The sequence below is a fragment of the Glossina fuscipes genome, unplaced genomic scaffold (genome assembly GCF_014805625.2).
Source record: "Glossina fuscipes isolate IAEA_lab_2018 unplaced genomic scaffold, Yale_Gfus_2 59, whole genome shotgun sequence".
In the NCBI taxonomy this organism is placed as follows: domain Eukaryota; kingdom Metazoa; phylum Arthropoda; class Insecta; order Diptera; family Glossinidae; genus Glossina; species Glossina fuscipes.
Genome location: NW_023998431.1, coordinates 3,375,067 through 3,398,418, shown reverse-complemented (window position 1 = coordinate 3,398,418; position 23,352 = coordinate 3,375,067). Strand labels below are relative to the sequence as shown.

At 32.9% G+C, this 23,352-nt stretch overlaps 1 protein-coding gene across 3 annotated transcripts in view; it reads right to left on the bottom strand.

The window, feature by feature from the left end:
• LOC119637323 (neurobeachin-like) overlaps positions 1-23,352 on the bottom strand; it is a 245,055-nt gene that overhangs the window by 167,927 nt on the left and 53,776 nt on the right. Inside the window, exon 3 of one of the 3 annotated variants that reach the window (XM_038033280.1) lies at positions 16,773-17,069. The exons of the other annotated variants lie outside the window; for them this stretch is intronic. Within the exon in view, the coding sequence (XP_037889208.1) occupies positions 17,055-17,069 (15 nt within the window). The 3' untranslated portion in view covers positions 16,773-17,054. Of the gene's footprint in view, positions 1-16,772; positions 17,070-23,352 lie in introns of those variants that run through there. 3 annotated transcript variants of the gene reach the window in all.

Here is a 23,352-nt window from a genome sequence, read left to right as displayed (position 1 = left end):
TAAGAGCCCTTAGGAAATGTTTCAAATTGATTCACTACAATGTTGTTTCCGTACAGTTTTTCATTGCAGGCACTTTTCAGCAATTTCCCGTTTATAACAGCTTAATTTTTCAGACAATGGTATACTTGAAAGACGATAGAGAATGGTCCGCCATGGGCATACTTATGATCGATTAATGTCAGCCTTTAGTAACTTTTTCTTAAATTTTCGCGGCCGAAGAAAACTGGTTGAAAAAATAAATCTTTCTTTCTAGCCCTGTGCTATGACTGTTACACTAGCTATAATTTAATGCATCTTCAGTTTATGTAGATAGTATGTTAGCGATCTATTTATATTACAAGTTGTTACCTATCATCTTTCATCGCAAGGCTTTTAACTGTGCCTTCTGTTGATCTACTGCTACTCTTTCAGTTTATATAACTACTTACTATTTAAACAATGCATTTCGGTTTCTATCTAGTTTACAGATATATTTTAGTAAATTTTATAAATACAAACCTCTAACCATATCACGAATGGTCGGACAAGCAGAGAAGGTTTAAGGAAGATGAGAAAAGAGATTACTTAATAAAAAAAAAAAAAAAAATTTTCTCAATTTTAATCTAAGAAATACTGTCAAAAGGAAATTTCCACATTTTTATTTAATAGGAAAAAATAAAAACTTTTTTTCCTTTCCTATTTAACTATAAATAAAATATGATAACATGTACCTGTGTGCTAAGAAGAAGGAGCTAAACAAAAAGGTCATATGCCGTTGATATTAAGGGATATTTAGAGATACAGCGAAGAGGGAAATAAAGTGAAAAATTTTATCACAATCTAACGTTGCTTAGCAAAGAACATGTTCGCATGATAAAGCACAATGATGGTGATACTCCTGCCGTAGCGTAGGCATAAATAAATATGTTTCACAAAAAATAATGTTAAGCGAGAGCACATGCAGGAAAATTGAGAACACATTTCATAGCCTTAAGGCACATCTTTAATAATTTATAAACCAACGAAACAAGCTGCCACACATATACACGCGCGCGCAAACATATAAACACACAAAAACTAGAAACACCAACAACATCCAGATCTATATATAAAGCTGTATAATCTGACTTCTCTTGTTTGTTTTTTTTCCTTGCGATAGACCAAATGAAAAATGAAATAAAATAAATTTTTTTATGTTTTGTTTTCCACGCATCGACCATCTGGAATATCTGCTGATTCCTATAATCTAGTAGCGGAGTTTTCATTAATCCGGGCGAGATCTTAAATTCTCCTAAATGCATATAGTTAACAAGACCTCTCAAGTGAAAAGCCATACTGTCTTCTATATGGTATCTTCACCCCGGATTTGTCATCAAATATTTATGGAGGTCTAAGAAACGAGTGTTAAACAGTCTCTTTAAGCCTGACATCTCCGGTTTCCTTTTCTTTCCTTTTTTTATTCTCCTTTCACTGTTTCTTTTGTTTATTTATTTGTTTTCTTTCATATCTTATAAGACTTTATATGGCATGTAGTTATGCTCTTGCAGGTATTTGTTGGACGTAATTTTTTTCTTATCACTTAATGTTGGGCCAAAATAGTCAACTGTTTTATGACTAACAACTACAAGAACGTATAAAAATTATATATCAAAATGAATGCGCACAAGCATAAAAGCAGAAAAACGAAGTCAAATACACGCATAAACCCATACATATGTGTACGTAAATATATGTATATATATATATGTATATGCATATTGGTATGGATTGGTAAACGTGCTCTCTACATATACATATATGTATATATGTATATGCATATTGGTATGGATTGGTAAACGTGCTCTCATACTTATACACAAAGTAAAGTTTATGACCACGACGTATGAGTGATTTTTAATTTATTAAGGTGACGTGTAGCGAAAACTCGAAAATATGCATTCACATAGCTCTACACCCACAAACACCACATGCACACATGCTCACGCGCGAGCGTAAATAAAATTTTAATGCTTCTCGAATATTCAACTACATATAATATATAGTAGAAACACATATTGAAACGTAGAGCATTTCCAGGAAATGGTTAAAACAAATTTTTATACATTTCCAGACACCGCCAAAGGAAAATTGGTCGGTTAGTTAAATTAAGTTAAATTTAAATAGGGTTAGACTGGTGCAAGCTACTTACATTTCTTTCTTTGCATGCCGGTCAATTGGATTGCATTGCAAGAAATCAATATCAATAGTTACAAGTTGGCTTAGAAGAATTCTGTGGCAACCAGTTGGTTAGTACAAATGGGATATCGAAGACTCACTACCCACTTTCCTTCAGCTTTAAGTCAACTTTAAATCAACTTCTCTTGGATATCTTCTATTGCAATTTAATCGTTGATACTTTAATTTTTGTTTTATTGAAAATCCATACCATGTATGTTGTACCACTTGATCTTTTTTTTTTATTTTCGTCATAATTGTTACATCCGAACTAGGTATGAAGTAGGACGCCAACGTCAATGGAAACAGCTTCAAAGCTGAGAGCATTTATGTTCATCAACATTTTATGGCTCTTCTCAAGCACTCTAACCGGTCAGCTCGACTATCAAGTAGTGTTGTAGAAAGCTAATATAAGAGTATTGATATTTTAAAGCTAAGCCATATAAGTAACAGTTGACCGGACTGAATATTCTTAAATAGAAGTGACTCAATTATATAATATTATATATTGATGATATATATATATATATATTATAAATAATATAATATTGTTTTTCCCATTTCGACAAACAATTAATTAGAAAATATGCGTACATCTGCTCAATGATTTTTTCTCGCGTTTCTAAGTTTAAATTAAATAATTTGGTCTGGAATGAAATTTTTATATATGCTGGAATAATAAATTATGGTAGAAGTAAGGTTAAATCAAGCCACCGGTTTATGGCTTTTAACAACCTATCACAAATACCCTGTTGATTACAACTGCAAAAAATTTAAACCAAATTTGAAGTTGAAATAATCAAGCTTCCTCTTTCGGGCTGTCTTCATTTTTTTTTGGAAATTTTTACATTGATTACTATTGATGCCTAGAGAAACATCTGCAAATTTTTAAGCATTTCACAGGCCTTCTTGAATATTGGTGTTCCCGATAAGACATCAGGACCGGAAAATTTTCGAAAATTGCTCACAAGATTGAAGCTCAGCCCTTTGCTCAATATTTTTGTATAACAACAAATATAGAGGGACACTGTGTAAAAGAATCAAATTGTCGATTGCTTTAACAAATGATATATATATATATATATATATAATTTTTATATATATAAAATTTAAGTCCAATGCCACGGATTATAGCTCTTAAAACTTTATCAGGAACCAGTTAGTTAAGTCTATAAACTAAATATTAAATCATTTCTTAAAGCATTATATAAATATATGCAATAAATAAATATGTAAAGCATTATATTGAAATTTAAGTTTCTCTGTCTCTCCGTCTGTCTGCCTGTTCGTCTGTGTTCTTATATTCAACCTATATAGCGAAACTTTAGAGATATTTTGATAAAATTTTCCACGCTAACGTGTTTGGGTCTAAGAGCCAACGCTATTGAAAATGAATTTTTTTATAAATCTATTCAATTAGTTTTTACCAGCTTTAGAATTCAAGAAGTCATTTTAAAAGTGTGCTCCAGTTTTTTTATTTATTTTTTTTTTTTTATACTGTACAGCTTTTGTGGTACAAGGGCATATTAAGTTTGTACAGATGTTTGCACAATGTTCTTCTGGCCAGGAATCCAGCTAGACCCAGCGTTTTTTATATCGATCAATTCAGAAACTGAATTTTAGACGATTTAAGCATGTATGTCCGTCGGCTTGTTTTGTATTCTTGTGTTGAACGTGCGGGAGCAGTTTTTCAAATATTTTGACATTGTTCGTTTGTTTGTTTGTTTCGGTTCAAGAACGAAAGCTATTGAAATTGGTTCAGATTGGACCACTTTTTCGGCCCCTTCCCATAAAACACCTTACTTTGAAAAGTCCTGTTATGAATAACTGTACGATGATGTAGGGTATTTAATGGTCGGTCGTGGCCCATTATAATGTTTTTAGTGAGAGATATGTTGATGGTTTTCCATGTAATATCTTATTTTAAAAATTCGTTAGATGAATAACTGCATTCAGCAAGGTGGAATAGGATATTTAACTATGAGCTGTATCTTGTTATAGTCCTCTTACTTGCTTTAATAAAAAAAAAAAAAAAAATTTTTTATGCTTTAATATTTTTAGATCAATATATTGACAGATTATTTTTATGGTTTTTTAAGTTGTTATTATTTATTTGAAGGTTCAGTTTCTTGTTTCATTATCAAAGTTTATGAAAAGATAAGCAGTAGTCGACTCAAAATCCGGATCGCAGACCAATACATTACATGGTCCCTGGAGCGAATATATTTAAATGATACAAACGCGATCACCTATTTAGTATATTACTATTTTCTATTATTTCGTATAATCAAAATTGGATTGCACTTGATTGCGTTAAGTCAAGTTACTTTTAACATAATTGCTTTCATCAAAATATTTCGCTTTATTTTCGTATCTTAACTAATATCTAGAACACCTTAAGGGTAAATTTGAATTGTTTCTTCTTTTTTTTTTTCTTTTTTTTTATCTTTCTGGCAATTCTCTTCAATTTTTATATTTGTTTATTTTCTTGAATTTTCTATACCACTACACCCAGTCTTCCTTCGCCGGCAACAAAGAAAGAAAAAAATTCTCCAAACCGCAAAAACTGGTAACTGGGGAATAACGTAACATTCCACAAACCATATAAAACCAATATTTATTGTGCTTTCTCCCAAAAAAAAAAAAAAAACAAAAAAACAAAAAAACAGAAAACTCCGCAAGTAAAAAGTTTTACTGAGAGAGAAAACGGAGAAACAAATTAAAAAACTCTATAAAATGAATGCTTGTAACAAAAATAACAATAAATATTTAATAAAGCAATCAATTCAATTCGAACCAATTCGTACATAAATTATTTAAAACAAATGTAAAAGTTACATATACTTGATTGAATGCCCATCACCTGAAGCCGATATCAATTAAATCTTAGAGCGATGTATGCCAGAATTATGACAAATTCGCAAACTCACCTCCCGAAAATGTACTTAATTTCTTTCTAGTATCGTCTCGCACGAAGAACTTAAAGTGTCTTTTAAATAATATAGTTAATGTCTTTCATTAATTCATATTAAAGATTAATTACTTTTACCTTTAATACATTAATTGTTGTTGGTGGTTGCGGAATAAAATAAATTTAATTATATTAAATCTGCAGTTAAGTAAGAGTGCTACACATGCAAGCACGTAAATTTAATTAATTGCAACCTTCTGACCACAGCATAAAATTACATATTGAATTCAATTCAATTAGTTGTACCGCGATTGTAACATAGAATTGACATTAAGTCCGCTACGGCGGCTTCAGTCTTCACTAAAGAGCCCGATGACTTATGAGTTAAGAGCGATCGGACACGGAAGAAGCAAACAAGCTTACGATATAATTAAATCTAACTGCCAGTGTTACGTGTTAAATAAATTTAGAGCCCGGTTTTGCTCTTCTTGAGGACATACAGTAGCATTCGCTTTATTAAAGTCTGCCACTGAACTTCTATGCTGTAATGCATCCACTCAACGTTATACTGCAATTCATTCTCAACGAAACAGAAGGTTCTACCCGTTATAGACGAGGATAGGAATATGCAAGTTCTAAAAACGATTATTTCGTTTTAGATCATTTACCAGGAAAATAAATGAAGAGTTGTAGGGTTTGCAAAGATCGGTCTTGACTAAAAGAAAATTGATCGAGTCCTAAAAATATGCACCGATTATTCTTTAATCTTAATCCTACCGAGCTCAGTTACTTCGTCAGGTCGTGGTAATAATATTCTATAAACCTGACTCTGTCACGCTTTCTTATAACAAATTATAGCGCGATGTGAGTGGCAGTCACTTAGTCAGAATTTTGGCAGTAATGAAAATGTTATCGCCCTTGTTTGCAGTTTATATTCATTTATTTATCCAAACCAAGCCATGTATAGACATTAAATGCAATACACAGGCCTGTACCATGGTCTGTACCATGATACCTCAACGTATTTCTGCCCCACACATTCTGCCATCGCGTCCACGATGCGCGATTTCTTTCTGATTGCGAAACTTGTGGATTATATCGCGGTACAAGACTTCACATTTTGTGAGAAGGTTTAATTTGGACATCACGGCTAATTAGTTTGGCTTGAATTTAGTCCAAATTGCAAAATACTTTTTTTTACTGTTAATTGTCAATTTAAAGTAAAAACAATTTAAAGCATTACAGTGGGTCATAGCCCATGGCTTTTAAATAGCCTATACCACAAGTAGTCGGAAATATCTGAAAAGTTGCGATCTGTGAGTAGAATACAAAGAAGCAAGACCTACAGACATACAGACAACTGAGATCGATTTAGAAAGTGACTGCGAAGCAATCGCAATAATGAAAGGCAGGCCTTTCTAGAGTAATTCTGCATTCTAATGTTGCATACATACGCATAAACTTAATATACATACCATTGTACCAAATAACTTAAAGTTCATAGTTTATGCAAGCCTCAAAGGCTCAACGTGTTCATACTGGGATTAAGTTAAACTATGACAATTTGTTTGCCATTCATATTATTGCAATATACTTTCATCTTATAATTTACAATTGTATTTGTGTTTTTCATTTTTTTCCATTATTTTCCTTTCATTTATAAACAATAACTAACAGAGAATCATCAAACAGGCTTTAACAATTTCATTTCCTGATAACGGACTCTCATGCTATAAACGTTAACAAAAAAGTTTAAAAGCTGAACTGAAAGCAGCCCAATGAAAATTTCATTTGACCCCCACTGTGAGCCAAACGCATTTTGTCCAATGCATCCCATTCGATTGTGTTAGTAATAGGAATAGCAGCATGCTACAGGTAATTAAATTCGTTTGAATTAGAAGCGGACTACTGTTGTGTTATTGTTTCAGGTGCATTTATCAATTGCTGTTATGTTTCAAAAATTCCTTGCTTAAATTGAATACAAATGAAAAATTTCCACAAAAGTTGAAGAATAAATAAAATGGGGGAAAATCTCTCTACATTCTGTACTGACATAACAAAAATTGTTTGATTACACATTATATTTCTTCGCGACATGAATAACGGATAAGTATTTTTGTATTCAAATTACTTAAGACATATGCAATGATGAACGAATTTATTTGGAATGAAAAACAAGCTACAAAAACGTTTAGGTTTTAATTGCAAAGTTCCCTAATCCATAGCCATCATGGACTTAATTTAACTTGGCTTTTTTCCATTCTAAAGCACCCAGGCAGAAAAGCTCTATTTCAATGCAATTATATACCTTATTATGAAAAGGATTCTTTGTACACGGACCATTTATATGAAATAAAAAAATTGAACGTAGATAGAAAGCAGCAGAAGTTCGTGTTAGGTCGAACGTTGAGTGCACATCCTCTCATAAACATGTTTTTATTTTACAGTCATTACGGTCATACGGTCATAGGAAGCACTTTTGTATGAAACCCGAAATAATCGTTTAGGTATCCATATTAAATTTAAAATTGACATAAATTATCGACTGGAATAAATGAAACTTCAAAGTTGCCTTATTATTGGACTTTTGCCTGGCTTTCGACTTTAAGATATAAAGATCAGTTAAGCATAAGGCATTTTTTTAATTACCCTAAAAAAAAAAAACTGACCGAGACACAGTTAAATAGATGGGCGAATAGTAGACGATTACTAATAATATGAATAAAAGAACGGGAGAAACCGGGAAGACCATTAAATGGGCCCAAACCTTGGCAAACGAATAGAAGCGTTCTCACATAGACAGATAAATAAATAAATAAACGAAGAAATTGGTTAACAGCAAAGGGATGGTTAGTAGATAGACAAATAACTAGCAGTTGAAAAGTAAAGGGATCTGTGAAATGGACAACAAATTGAAGCGATTGGTAGATACGACGCCTGATGAACAAACGGCAAATAGACACACAAGATCTAGAGATCTAATTGAAAAAGTAAAAGCAAAAATTGATGTCTTGGAAAATGTGAATTAGGTACGTAGGGAAAATGAGCGCCCATTCTTACCAGTTCAGATTAAGTAGGTAGTAAGTAATACGTGAAAGGTTGGGCGGCACACCAATCGACAAGGATGTCTGGCTGCTCGCAAACGATAAGTAGAAGGATAAGCGCATGGACAGTTAACAAGGCAGGCGGGCAGATTTAAGAACAACATTATGGAGTAGTTATGTAGACGCACGGTTATGTTAGGGAGAAAAAAAACAGACTATGATTTCATATCTATACCTTTTAAGTGTACGAAGTCACGATAAAAAATACTCTAAGAATGTAAATCCACATCAAAAAATATGCTCAACTTTAAAAATGGCTTTTGGCGTTTTTCTTTCTGTATGCAAGAACTCAAGAGCTGAATGCCCAAGAAGTATAATTGCAATATAATGCAGAGTTTAAAAAATTCTCAGATGTATTTATATAGAGAAACTTTTTGCATAGAATTTCATTTTCTAGCATCTCAACATAATTTTGTTGAAAACTCTTAGTCCGTAAGTGTTTGAAGTTATTTATCCATAATTAAGTAAACTAATGCAAAACCACAAAACCACTTTACGTTTGCAATTAGGAAAACAAAAAAAAAAAAAAAACAAAACAAAACGCCAAGACTGAGAAAATTTCAATAAAAAGATAAATCAATAAGTTAACTTAATTAAGTCAATTTAATTAATCAGAAATATTTTTGAATTAACCGCATAAAATGAAGAAGAACATGCAAACAAGTGACAATGCGGCTTTGTCAAAATATATATTTTTGTACATATATGGAAGCGTCAGAGGAGCAGATATAATTTAATCGTTTCGTTCTTAAAGAGAAAGTCGATAAATTAAATCTCAATGGATAATTTTATTATTTTAATTATCGTAAGATCTAGACGGCTAGAAATCGAATTAAGACAAATCTGGCTTTACAGCCCCCATATCTTATCGCGTATATCGTCGATATCATTATGAAATTTTGTATACATCTCCTCTTATCTCACACTAAGAGTTATCTCACTCTTATCAGGAGAATTTGCTGTTTTGAGATTTCCGAAAACGTTTTTAAAATTTCCAAATGCAACATCGAAATTAAACGTAAGCCAAACACACTTTAGATTGGGATTAAGATCAAATACTTTTTGCTAAACATTATTTGAGTCTTGCCATTATTTGAGTAATACAAAATATACATAGTTCATATAGCCTACGCAAATTATTAAAACTTATTACGAAAACAATGAATTCACAGTTACGTTTCGTGCACTTGACATGAAGTTCATATTTGGTTAAATGACGTCGTAAATAAGATTTATTTCCCCTTTAGTTTAAAAAAGACAAAATCTGATGTGGCCAACAGGCTCTCACATGTGTATAAATAACTTTTGGTTGTGCTTTTTCGACTGGGAAATGTCATTTTTGAATGATACCGATAATGACATTTCAGATAACCTCAATTCACAACCCCTACAGGGAGACATGATAATTTCTTTTTTTACCGCACAAAGTAAATGATTTCGACTTGGATGATAAGTGATAAGATCAACAAAATGACGGAACATCCTTTACATCTCGCGGCACCATCAATTTATTACGACGAAAGTTCAACGACCGTGCCTATGCGTAAACTTGCCACAAAAGTGATGCGACATAACACGATTGGACTCTTTACCTCGAGATTATGCTAGAACGTTCGGACATCCGGTCACCTACTTGAGATCATTTTTAATTGAAAATAGCTTAAGCTAATATCTAAAACAAAGTCCAAGTTTATATCGTTTACCGTTTAGTTTTTATTTTTATTACAATTTTAAAAAAAATCTCCCAAATATCACGCAAAGTGCCTATAACGTTTTATCTAATTATGGGACGTAGTAACGATTTAATCCCTCGTTGCGTTGGGTAAATTACGACTGATCCTCCATCCATATTTTTGAAGATAGATTTCTCATTGCTTTCAAGTCCACAAGCAAAACAAAAATTCTTTAGAATTATGCTTTACTTAAACAAAAAGAAAAGAAAAAGAAATCACATCTTCAACGGTTACATACACTACTCCAGCATTGTGCAAAACTCATATTCAATTTAATGCTGCACTTCATAATCTTCGCTGAAAATTGATTGAATAATTACCACTCCCCAGCTAAGAAACATAAAATCTCGCATCAGAGTTGTGTATATATATATGGTAATCAAATGTATATATATATATATACATATATTCGTTTATTCTATCCATTTCAGGCAGAAACCTTAAAGTCATTTTTTGGAAATTAAGTTTGAAAGCTGGCGCGCAAAAAATTTCTAAATAGATAAGTAGTTGAATAAAAGAAATTGAAACATCCTACGCGCTTTAGTAGGCACGTTGGCGGCTAAGAACAATTGTATGTAGAGGGGGAGAAGAAAGGCGAGTAGTAGTATTTATGTATGCACGAATTCGAAGCGATTCGGGAATATCTATCTGGAACCATGCATTCCATTATGCTTATTTCTAAGGCGCATAGTATTCCTAAAAAACGAGTAACTACAATAAGATGTCGTGCGGTAAACGAGTCCAGGACAAATGGATGAAAATGCTGCGAAAGCCAACAATGTTGCTGGCGGGATCTCTTTTTGCCAGGGCATAGCTCACGTTAAGCTGACGCTCAAGAGTGTGAAGAAAGCTTTACACAGGAACATTGGGGACATATGCTGTATATTTTCGGGTATTCATCGATAACACTTGGAAGCTCCCATCCGCACATGTAAATGGTACTCTTTTCTTGAACAAATAATATAGGGGTATATATATATATACGTAATCAGTCCAATTTATGTCACCTTGTAGTCTCCTATATAGAACATCAAGCGTTATCCAATTTGTCTGCTCTGAAAATGGCAATAAAGGCCATTTTATGTAAACGTGAATTAAAAATAACATTTCTTGCGATCGTTAAGAGGTTTGTTATCTACCTAGGAACTGTAAACATACGTTTAAGTACAAATTCACGTAAACTGTCATTCTGTGTGATATCTTTTAAAAGCAAAAGTCACTCAAACTATTTTCAAATTTTACTAAAAGGAAAAAAGAGGACTGCATATTAAATTCAACACTGCGTTTGTTACACTTAACAGGTGAGACAAGTAAAAGTTTTATAATATATATATATATATATAGTTTTTGACAAAAAGATAAGCGAAAGAAAACCGATTGATTTATATAATATGGCACCTAAGTGAACTTTTCATTTGAACGCATACTGTTTAAAGTTGACGAAATTAGATTCCGTAGCGATCTTTTTTGCGACGAGCCATTTACAAATGATTTGAGTTGAAAATAATATTCGCCCTCAAGCATGTTATTTATCTCAAGCATATGCATATACACAAAATATATTTTATGTCACTTATGGGCAAACCAGTTGGTCTAATAATAACAATAACGAAATAACGGCAACGATGGTTCGGAAGGGCTTGATAAATGTTCACAAAGTGATTATTAATAGCGTGATTTTGGAATTTAAAAACAGAAAAGAACGGTTTTTTTTCTATTTTTCATGGTAAGAGCATTTGTTGGCCCGTATTAGCGATTCGAATACGTTCAACTGTCTATCTGGAAACTCCAACAATGTCGAGTATTTTAAGTTAATTATTTATAAGATTTTTGGATTTGACAAGCGACATAATGAAACTAATATACCGGTATTGTATAAAAAATATCTGCGGCAACATATGGTCGTATATAAAAAATTATTATACGTACGGAAATTTTAAAAAAGTTTTAGGTAAAAGTTTACTTGGCAACCAACACTTGGATGATAGATATGAAATATCTTGATAAGTTTGCAACGAAAATTAAATACCAGGAACTGATAGGAAGAGCAAACAAGGACACCATTAGTGCACTTAAAAGGCAACCACAATAATTTTTACGCTATTGGATACGGTTCGGATGGAATCATTTTTTCCACCGCTTCCAGTAGACGGCCTTATTTAGAAAAGCCGTTCGCTATATCGATAACAGCATTAAACGAAGTGGTGTCGGGTTTTTAATGGTGGGACTTACCGTACTATAGTATTTTTACTATTTCTTAGATTATCGTCTCTTCTCTCTGTTAATAAGGCCATTTAAACAATTTGCAATCTATAAATCGCAAAACCAACAAAGACCTAAAAATTTTATGCCACAGTTGTTATAGGCCACCTAGCATATATGTTGTCTTATGTATTCGTAAGTTTAATTGTAATGCAAATCACGATTTAATGACTTGTTACAAATGTACCAAACTTATGGAGAAAACTCTTGTCACAAATCCCCTTCAGATGAAATCTGGCCTTGTTAAAACAGATAATCTTCGTAAGCAAGCTTTGTTGTCATTAAATGCAGCGAATGTATATATAACTACGAATTGTTTAGCCTGCTTATTACCCTTCATGGGTATTTAAATTGTATCTGTAATATATAATTTCTATACTACGGTTGTCTTGTCGATGTTATAAATCAAACAATTTTATTCCTTGATGCCTTATATGCTGCATAAATAAACTAAATATGTCTGCTGTTATCGGCTAAGAAATTCTCGGTATACTAATACACTCCGACCCCAAATTAGCTACAAGCAAGTCTCAATGCTAGACCCGCATATACTTGTTCTTTCGTTTCCCTCCTTTTCTTTCGTTTTTTCTTTCCTTTTCAGTTTTAGGCCCCCCACGTTGACGCGTTTGCAAGCAATATCCGGAGAAAAGCGTCATCGAATCTATTAAGTTTGTGGGCTCTTGATGAGCATCAAATTCTGAATTAATACACGGGTGTCTATCACTATATCTATTCGTTTGTGATAAAAACTCTCTCAGTTATTCAAATTCGACAATAATGCAGCATCTTGTAGACAATTTGGTATTGAAAATAGGCCGGATCGGTCGGGAAGCGCACGTACACACCTATAACATAAACAGAAGACACTTTTATTTTCAATTGCACCGATCTGTTTTTCGCTCGTTGCTTGTAACACATGGCATATACAACAACAACAATTTTCAGGTATTATCTGAAGATGGGCCTACAGTACACGTGTAAGGACTTTCCCTCCCATTAAAATAAAGTGTAAAAATTTTTTCTTTTCGTTTTATGTTTTTTTGATTAAGAGTTTAGTTCAGTTGAAGGTAAAGGTAGTATGCAGAAGGGATTCGGTAACGACCGAATATAATTTTCCTTAATATTTTTTCTCATCTTTTTTTTATTCATAAGAATATAGAGATATTTTTGTTTTCAAGTTATTCTTTTCTTTTTCGATTTAGAAACTTTTATAAAAGTTTGAGTTATATTTTTAAAATTCTTCTATTTGTGCTTAATTTGGTTGTCACATCTTTTTTTTTTTTTTTTTGTGCTTGATATGTTTTTGCATTTAATGTGTATATGTTGACCCTAATCGGACCACTGTGAGCATTTGAGGCTTATTTTCTGGAATTATCATTATTATTAATTTAGCCAGAGAAGTAAATTCTAAGAGTAAAGCCTTAAAGCACTAGCATCTAAAGCTATCGGTGTTATTGAAACCTCTACCGTACTTGAGATTGAATTTAGCAACTAATACTCAAAAAAATTGTAGTTGTAAATTTCTAGGCTTTCGTGGCAAATTTCGCCGCAATAGGCCTCACAGGCGGACACACAGAAAATAGTGCCCTATCTGGGACATGAAGGAGCCAATCGACCAAATGTTTAGCACAGAGACGCATTTTGGATCTATGTAGAAACACAAATGTAGTAACATATTTTTAATAATTTCTGTTACACTGGCCAAAGAATACGCCGACAATGCAAGATAGGCTGAGAACACCTCCGCTCTTTTTTTTTTTGCATTTATGACCATCACTTATGCACACGATATTTATATCTACGTATATTCTATAAAAATGAAAATAATCGGCCACGCCTATTCAACAGAATGGAAAGTGAAAATTTGGTTTTTTCGTTATTTTCGTTTTCTAAGACTTTTTTACAATAGCGATGGTAATCACAGCCAAACATTGTTTGCCTATCTGTTTTATTTTTGAAGATTCTTTTATTTATTGCATAATTCGAAATCAAGGGATAGATAAGATAGCCTGTACATAATGTTTTATGTCTATATGTAGGTTGTTTGAGAATACAAATAAATATAGCTTCCTGCCCAAGATACGGAAATACTTTCTGCCTGAAAATTTCGGCAAAAGTAACAGTTTTGATTTGCTTCAGAATGAGAACAAAGATCTCATGATCGTTCATGAATTTTTTATGAACTGGTTCGAAAGATATTGATCTAAACATTAAGTAGATTTGAAAAGAGGTTGCTTCGTATCACACAACATTTTAAGCATCCTACTTAGCACGTCGTAAGTTGAGTGAAGCAATAGTCTCCAATAACGAATGGCCATCAAGAGGCTCTGGTTGAACATTTTTGGACTGCTTGCTACTTCCGTAACGTAACTTGATGTGGTCAATTTTTAGCATGACTTTGACTCATTCATTAAAAGCGAAAATCGAAGAAGAGCTGTTGGTAGAATTAGGTTGAACGGAGTGAGCAGGAGGGCTCAAAAACGGCATGATTCAGGTTCGGCTTCGGTTCTGCAGGCAAACTATTAATGGCTAATTATTAAGCTGGCGGGAGAGTTCTATCGTATTTCGAATGAAACAGTCTTTTTGAATTTGCAGATGTTCGATGCGTTCTTTAGCATTCTAATGGTATACGCCGGATTCCTTTCCAATTGCAAGGTGATTGAATGCGGTCTTCAGTTTTTAAGACCGAACTCTGCAGAATGACGTTGTGCAAATATTTACAACTCCAACTTACAAGCAGGAAGCGACACATTGCTACTTCCTTTCTTTTATTTTTTATTTATTTATTCAATTCGCACTTCGTGACTAACTAAATGATAGACAGTCCCCCCATATCCCATGAGACCTACGCTAAATCATAGGACCCCGCTTAAAGCATTCTACCTGGTTGTCTTGACTTGACGAGCAAAATTACTTGTCGATTATTAAATAGGAGATAACTTTCCCGCCAATCTATTGTATTGCATTTAGAACTTAATTGCACCTAAACTTTTCCTGTTTCTTTTAAAAAGAAAATCCGGTCCAATCTTATTCAAAAAACCTTTGTAAAGCAAAATTTATAAGAAACTGTCAACCATCGTAGAGGTTACTAAATAAGACGACGTTCTTTTCTTTTCTCGTCTCCGACTTATAATAATAAATTAAAAGTCGGGGAAAAAGATCATCTAATTAATATACGATTCATCTTAAGAAAGCGTAAAGTTTTATTGCTTTTTTATAACGAAATAATTTGCATAACTGCCTTATTTTATTATCTTAAGCTCTTCAATCGAAATAATGCAAACTATTCCCTTCTTATGTCATCAGTAAAATATTTTTCGCTTTTAAAGAGATTTAAAGTTTTTCCTAAATAATTTAAAAATTCACACAGTTCAGATTATCGCTCATTTAGAGAAAAGAGAGCACTATATATTCCAAAGTGTTGTTAAAATTAATTGCACCAAAAAGAAAGAAAAAAGCAAACTTGGAAAAATTAAGCGAAAGGAAAGTTCGAATATATTTTTCGGGATTTATTGAAAAAACTTATACTTTACGGTATGGGACAATGGGATAAATGAAAACCAAATAAAAGTGAAGAAGAGAAAGAAAAAATTTCCAAGTTATTCGAATTGTGTGAGAAAGAATAAAAATGTTCAAAAAGTAACCAAAAATAAAAAAGAAGAAAAAATTATATTCAGTCGTGACCGAATATTTTATACCCGTCACCATTATCCTAAAAAAGGCAAAAAAAAAAACAGCAAATGAAGTCAACTCTCAAACTCCGAATCTGTTATACCCACAATCGTGATGCCAAAAAAAAAGGAAAAATATTTAAGTTTACTTACTCCATAATAGTGGGTGGGCGCGGCCGATTTTTTCTAATTCCACCACAAAATCGAAAATTTATGTGGTGCATATGTTGCACTTTATGAGTAATAAGCAAAAAGCACGGAGAGCTAATTTTTTGTTCAAAGTTTTTGTTACATTGACGTGTATGTGTGTGGTTGTAGGAAAGTCGTTTGATCAGTTTAAGTAATCATGAATTTATTTTTTTTAGGTGACACCTTCATTTTTGGACAGGCGAATTTGAAACTGGCCAACATTTTCCGCACTTTATGGGCTTTTTGAAGATTACTTGAAAATGAAATTATGACACATTCCACAGTTAAGCAGGAATGACCGATTTTTTTGGCATTTGCACTTGCAGGTGCTGCAGTTTATGAGTAATGACCACTTTTTTATTTGTTTGGAGAAGCAGTGTGGTTCTCAGTTTACGTGATACTGTGGGCGTATACCTCGACTGATTTGTGCCATCTTCAATGCCAATCTGCGTGTAAGATCTTTTAACGTTTTTGCCAAATTTGAAGCGGATTCCTATTTTCGCGGCGAAGAGAATATTTACACAGGCGGACAAACGGACAGACTTAAACTGATTCCGAATTTAGTGCCAGTCAAAAACGTATATACTTTGTGGAGCCTCTGAAGCTTTCTTCTGATCGTTGCAAATGTTTCGGCAAAATGAATATATCTCTCATCCTTCGATGATGGGTATGAAAAGGAGGAGAGAAAAAATGCAGAAAAATCCTTTGTTATTGTAATTTATGGCATTTTATATTAGAAAACTTTCTATTGGTATTGTAAACAAAACAAGGAGTGGAAAAAAAGGGAATTGAATGCGTGGCTGCTTGCATTCAAATACGAATTATTAAAAATTGTTTCACAATGTTTTAAAATAATTCACTTTTTGTTTAGTTTCTTTTTTTTTTTTTGTTCAACCGCAAACAAAAGCATATGTCTGCTATGGGTATTAATGAGCATCAATTAATAGAGTAAATTACACATACTTATCTATGGAAATCGCTGTAGCGTTTTTCACTGTCCACTTACCTAGAAGTAAATAAATAAATAAAAAAAAATTAAATTAGTTGTAAATCATCAATGATGTGTTATGCATGAAATTAATTAAATAATCATAAAATAAAACAGACATTTCAACTCTACATGGGCTATACAAGCGTTAAGTCGACTCAATTCTTTTTACTTTTTGTGTGTAAGTGCATAAAGTTTAAGAGCCTTTCAAAAAGAACATAATTAACATTTATATCATATATGATACTGTGAATAGTGGCTCATGATTTCATGGGATTTTCAAGTAAAAGCATAATTAGTATTATAACAGATGTGACAGTGTAGCGACACCAAATCATTGACAAACATTATATCAAACTTAAAATGACCTGCCCGATCATCAATGAGAAACCGTCTAGCTTGAATGCCTACGAAGAAATCGAATGTCCATAACTCTGAGATCCTCCGTAGCGAAGTCCTCTCTCAAGAAACTTAACGACAACAAGTGTGCGATAGCCGTGGAGTTGCACAAAAAGAAAAACTCACTTCAATTTAATGGACACTACTACATGCTAGAAAAAGAAGTTGACTTTTTATTTATTTCGGAAAGTAATTATCTGTCAATATCTACTTTGTTCCCCTCAGGTGTCTTTGACTGTTAAATTCGAATTTATCTTCACGCCCTTTATTCCGTCACTTTTTCACAATTTCCAACAAATTCATGATCACCTTGCGAAACAATTCCAATCGGCATGCAAACGCTACAAAATTTCGTGCGTTGGTTAGGCAAAGGAAGCCAGAAGTTGAAAGAAGATTATAAGCGTATGTGACGAGAACGAAAACTAGGTGTAATTGAAACATATTTCATTCAAAGTTTGAAGCTTTTTGCTTGAAAGGTTGTCATAAACGATCACCCAAAACTTCAAACGTGATTTAACTTACGTTCATGAAGAAGTGATGATCCTCTTTGCGAAATTATTGGTAAGAAAGCTGCTAACCGTCGCATATAAAGTCGTATCAATGAAAAGGTTCACAGAAAAAATCGACGCGAAAATCATGCTAACGATGGCACAATTTTTTTAACGAACAGGGCCAGGTTCTTACAGGTCACGGCGACCACTATCAAACCATAACAACTTATTTTTGGAGAAAATAGCGCAGAGAATCTTTATCTCTCACTTATTGTGTCTCAACACAGCCAGCGAAATATATCGGATAGGTTCAAAAAAAACGAACAATGGAAAACGAATTTCGATTAAATTTGTGTCGAAATACGGCTTAAATAAATCGAGTAACAAGCTGTAGCTCATATAGCGTACATAACGGCTATACAAAAATCTTTAGAACTAGAAACAGAAAGTAAGCATTTTTGTATTAAAATCCACTTTGCTCTCAGATTCACTTTTCCGTCGTATCCTTTATGCAGTGGATAGGTTTTTGCTCGGCAGTCTAAGGAAGAAAGTCTATTAAATTAGCTCGAAATAACAATAAGGCCAAAAACAAATTGTTCTCTTCTCAAAAATTAAGAACGTTTCTTGACACTCGACTTCGGCTTTTTATAAGGCATCAGATCGTTTTTATCTGGTGCTTGCATGGTGTGATGCCATTGGACATAAGCCATAAGTTTTGTGAAACATTTAAAGCAACTGGCCGAACAAAATTGACACAAAATTTACTTCGATGTAATCTTTCACTAAATATTTACATTCAGGTCAAATGCATGAGCTGTCAATGATGAATGCATTGTTTTGCGAAACATACTTGCGTTACACATTTGCGATTTCCGTCTGGAAGTAATACTTTTTGTCGAGTCTCTCCTCTTTCATTAAGTAACAAATAATGGCTGCGGTAAAGCATGAGAAAGGGTTATTAGTTGGTGCTTGGCATCATTCGATTTCATTTTTGATTTCGTAGATTCATGGGTCGTTGAACTATGTGTTCACGTTATGCCATTTCTTCGGCACTGAAAAAATCTTTCATAAACCTACGTAGAAATGCACGCACATCTGAAAAGGTATTTTGTGTTGGGCATCTTTTACTTTACCTCTGCAGGCGACAGTCAAAAGTAAGTACGCAGTAACAAATCTGTATCTCACCTACCGCTACATATTAGTTCGTGAATATATTTGAACGTCTGCCAAACGTTTCCAATCATAATTTAAACCATCACCATACGTAAGCTGAAGTAAAATCAACTTTTCCAATTAACTACATGCAGTGTAATAGCAATCATAGTTGACTGCCAAAAATTTTATGGAATTGATTGTTTTTATATCGAACCAAGAATTTAATGCTAATTGAGAACATATTCAATAGCATGAATTATTTCCGTTTCAATTAGGACACGATAGAATTAATATAGCTTTGCTTGATGGCTAAAAAGAAAATGACAAAGTAATTTTAAATTTATTATCTTTTTTCTTTTAATTTTTTTTTTATTATTAACCAAGGGAACAATATACACCATAATTTTTTTTTTTTGTTTTTTTTTTTAAATAAAAATCAAAATTCCCGTTAATAAATGAAAACTTTAAATATCAACCTTTATTGAAACAAAGAAGATTTGATAAAAAAAAAAAAAAGGAAATCACAAAATTCATAAATCATACTACATACTACCATCTCCCTTAATTCGAGAAGAACGGCGATATCATTTGCCACAAAAATAACAACTAACTGCAATTTTTCCATCGCTATGTATATACTAGATGCGTAACTTCCTATTGAATTTTTGTGACCAAAACGGCTGATAATAATGATGTTGTTTACGCTTCAAAAAGAGTAGAGACCGCCCGCTTGATACTTCTTAGTAATTATCATTGCTATGTAGCTGGCCTTGTAAGCGCTGCGAGAACACATATCGGGCCGATATGGCAGTTTTACATTTATCATGCACCATAATATCATGAATAATTCATACAAATTACAGCAATGCATACCACCATCAATATCATCCCTATCATCATCATCATCGAAGCCTACGACGATGCCAACACTTAAACAATTGTTATGATAACCGAGTTCCAAAAAATATTGCAGGGCGGAGAATACACTGTTTGTTTTTTTTCATATACATATTTATGTACGTATGCATATAAATGTATAAATATACATACACATATACATACATACAGATATATATATATATATATATATATATATATATATATATATATACATACATACAGATATATATATAGATGTATATATATATATACATAACAAAAAGCGAAACTCACTGATTATCCTTGTTACAGTATTACCAAAGGATAAACATATAATATAAGTTGTGTGCGCTGTAGATTTTGTTTTATTTCCCAACACAACTGCTTCTCATTGTTATTAAACCTCAGCAAAAACCACAGTTTTTATTTTGCAATTTTTTTTTTTTTTTTTTTTTTAGCATAACAAGTATGCATTAAATTGAGCGAAAACTGTCATGATTCATTAAATTTTAATTTTAATGATGATAATAATAATAATGTGTTGCTGGCCAAATGTTTTCTTTTTTGCCTGTGGATACTAGAACAAAAACGCAGATATGCAGCAAGAAGAAAGCGAGAGACAAGTATAATTACAAAACAAAGTCACACCAAAGACAAGAGGAACAAGCGACAAAGCTGCGTAAAAAATGGGAAGAAAAAAAATAAAAAGTGTAAAAACAAGAAGGGAGAACATTACAGAAAGGAAAATAGTAAATTTGGGAAAGGTCGTGGTGGTAGATGGATGTTATCAACCGATTTAATCAGCTTACGGAAATATTAACAATCTTCTTTGCAGAAGTGAAGATCGAAGTGAAAGTGAAGTGAAAATCGAAATATATATGTAAGAGTTAAATTGAGGGCAACAGTTTAACTAGACTCAAAATATAGGCGTAGAAAATTGGAATATAATATACCTAGAAGTAGACATAGACCTAACAGTAGAAGTGAAAATAGAAACAAAGATAGAAGTAGAAGAAGAAACAGTAAATGTAAACGTAAAAGTACGCATCTAAAAAGTAAGGTAAAGCAAAAAGTAGAAATACAAATACAAGCAGAAATAGAAATAGAACTAGAACACGAAAAAGAAATAGAAGCAGAGGCAGGAGTAGAAGGAGAAATGGAAGTAGAAGTAGAAGTAGACGTACGAATCCACGTATAAGAATAAGTATAGGTAGAAATGAAAATAGATATACGAAGACAAGAAGATGTAGAAACAGAATTAAAGAAATAGAAATGGAAGTACGTAAGTAAGGATCAAAAGCTATAAGCACAAGCAAAAATAGAAGAAGAAGGATATATAAAAAATAAAATGAAAATAGAAGTAAAAATAAAAACAGAAAACTAGAAAAAGTAGAAAAAGAAATAGAAATACAAGTAGGAGTAGGAATAGACGTAAATGTATGAGTAAATATATAGAAATGCAAAATGAAGTAGAAACCGACAATTGCTATAAATTCTAAAACTAATTTTCGATTACTTTTTCTTTTTTCAAATTTTTGGAAGAGCTTATACTTTTTTTTTTTTTTTTAAAAACATCATGTCGAAGCACTAATAATGTACATGCGAAATTACAACATAGACAGCAAACGTATTCATGTACAAATCTACCTATTTCAACTCAGAACAGAAATATATATATACATGTATATAGATACTAGACACTTATCTATCCCTCTTCTTATACGTTTTATGTAAAAATGAAACTAATGTGCAAGATCTCCCAAAATTGTTATTGCGCGATGGAGCAACAGACAACTCTAAACGGAGAAGATATCTGCATTCGTCTTGCTTCTGATAAATAATTTGCAGAAAGAACCGGTGATTTTTGCTATCCACAGGCACTGCCCCCCAAAAAGTTATAATTTTAGTAAACAGTAATATTAGAAATGACGTACGAGCTTTAGTAGGCATAGTGACCTGATCGCTTCATATACGATCAAAATTGACTTATAGTATATAAGGTATGAAGTTTTTTTCAAATCGTTTCGTAAAAACTTCTTATCCGAGCCACGGCTTAAAAAACTAAAAGCAAAAGGTACTGATTAGCTACCAAAAACCTTTCTCTACATCTTACATCGACGGACTCAGTCGCCGGACGGCACCAGATTGATAATTGAAGAACGTATACGCGACTCTAAATCTGCTTGCAAATCTTCCATATTCTAAAACAAGAATTTTTGATCATCATGAAGTTGTCTTCCATCATAAATCTTTATATTTAACAAACTAAAGTGAAAGAAAGATGTCGGAAACATTTAAGTTCTCTGGGAATACCACGGAAATCCATACGATTTTTACCAGCGGGGTGCAATGTAGGACGAGTGCTTCTGTCCGTTGCATACACTAATGTCGGCTTATCATGTTACGAGTCGTGGTTGTTTCTAAAGAAAATTTCTCCTACGCTTGACAAAATTAAAAATGTGTAAACTTATTTAAAACACTTTTTGGTTTTAGAATAACATATTTAAAACTCTTTATGGCTTTAGAAATCTCAATAATAAGCTCAGCCATTGTAATTGAATTCCGTTGAATTGAAGATCAGTGTTTATACCATGCGCCACTTATGCTTAAGTTTGCGTGCATATATGTAAAATTTCGAAGAACCTGGGGTCGACCGATCTTTTATTGTCCCTATCAACTCAGATTGACTTTCTGAACCGATTGCAACTTGTCCGTCCCTCTGACTGTCTTTACAAAATTTGTTACACAAAAGTGTTTTGACTCAAGGCAAATTGTTCGGATCGGATTTCTTTTTCGCCCATACAAGGCCTAATGTTTAAAAAATCGTTCTATGCATAACTGTAGGGTAGTATTTAATAGCGTGCCGTGGCCCACTACCATGTTTTGACTTGTTTTTATCTATATATGATTTGAAAATGAAATTTTTAATCTAACAAGAGCATAAAGGTGTTGGGGTCCTAATTTGGCCACCCTATTTCAGTAGCATAAGTCCTCATTGCCAATTCTTTCTTTCTGGCGTGAAATTAAAGATATTGATCGTTGAAGATATGGCGTTTCACCAAGAGAGTGCCACAAGCCACATTATTGTGTCCGATAATTCCCAGACGTGTAATTTCAGGTTTCGGTTATGTCAATTGGCCAACAAGATCATACAATATTTTACCATTTGATTTTTTTTTTTCGTGGGGCCACACAAAGACTCGAATTTATGTCACCAAACTGTTGACGCTTCGAAAACTAACATTCGTAACGTTATGACCGTATAATCGATTCGTAAAGTAATTTCCGTTGAGGACATTTGAATACTGTTATATTCCGCACATAACGGGAAAGTCCAAGCTATATAATGAATAAAAAAAAAACTTGATCCAAATCCC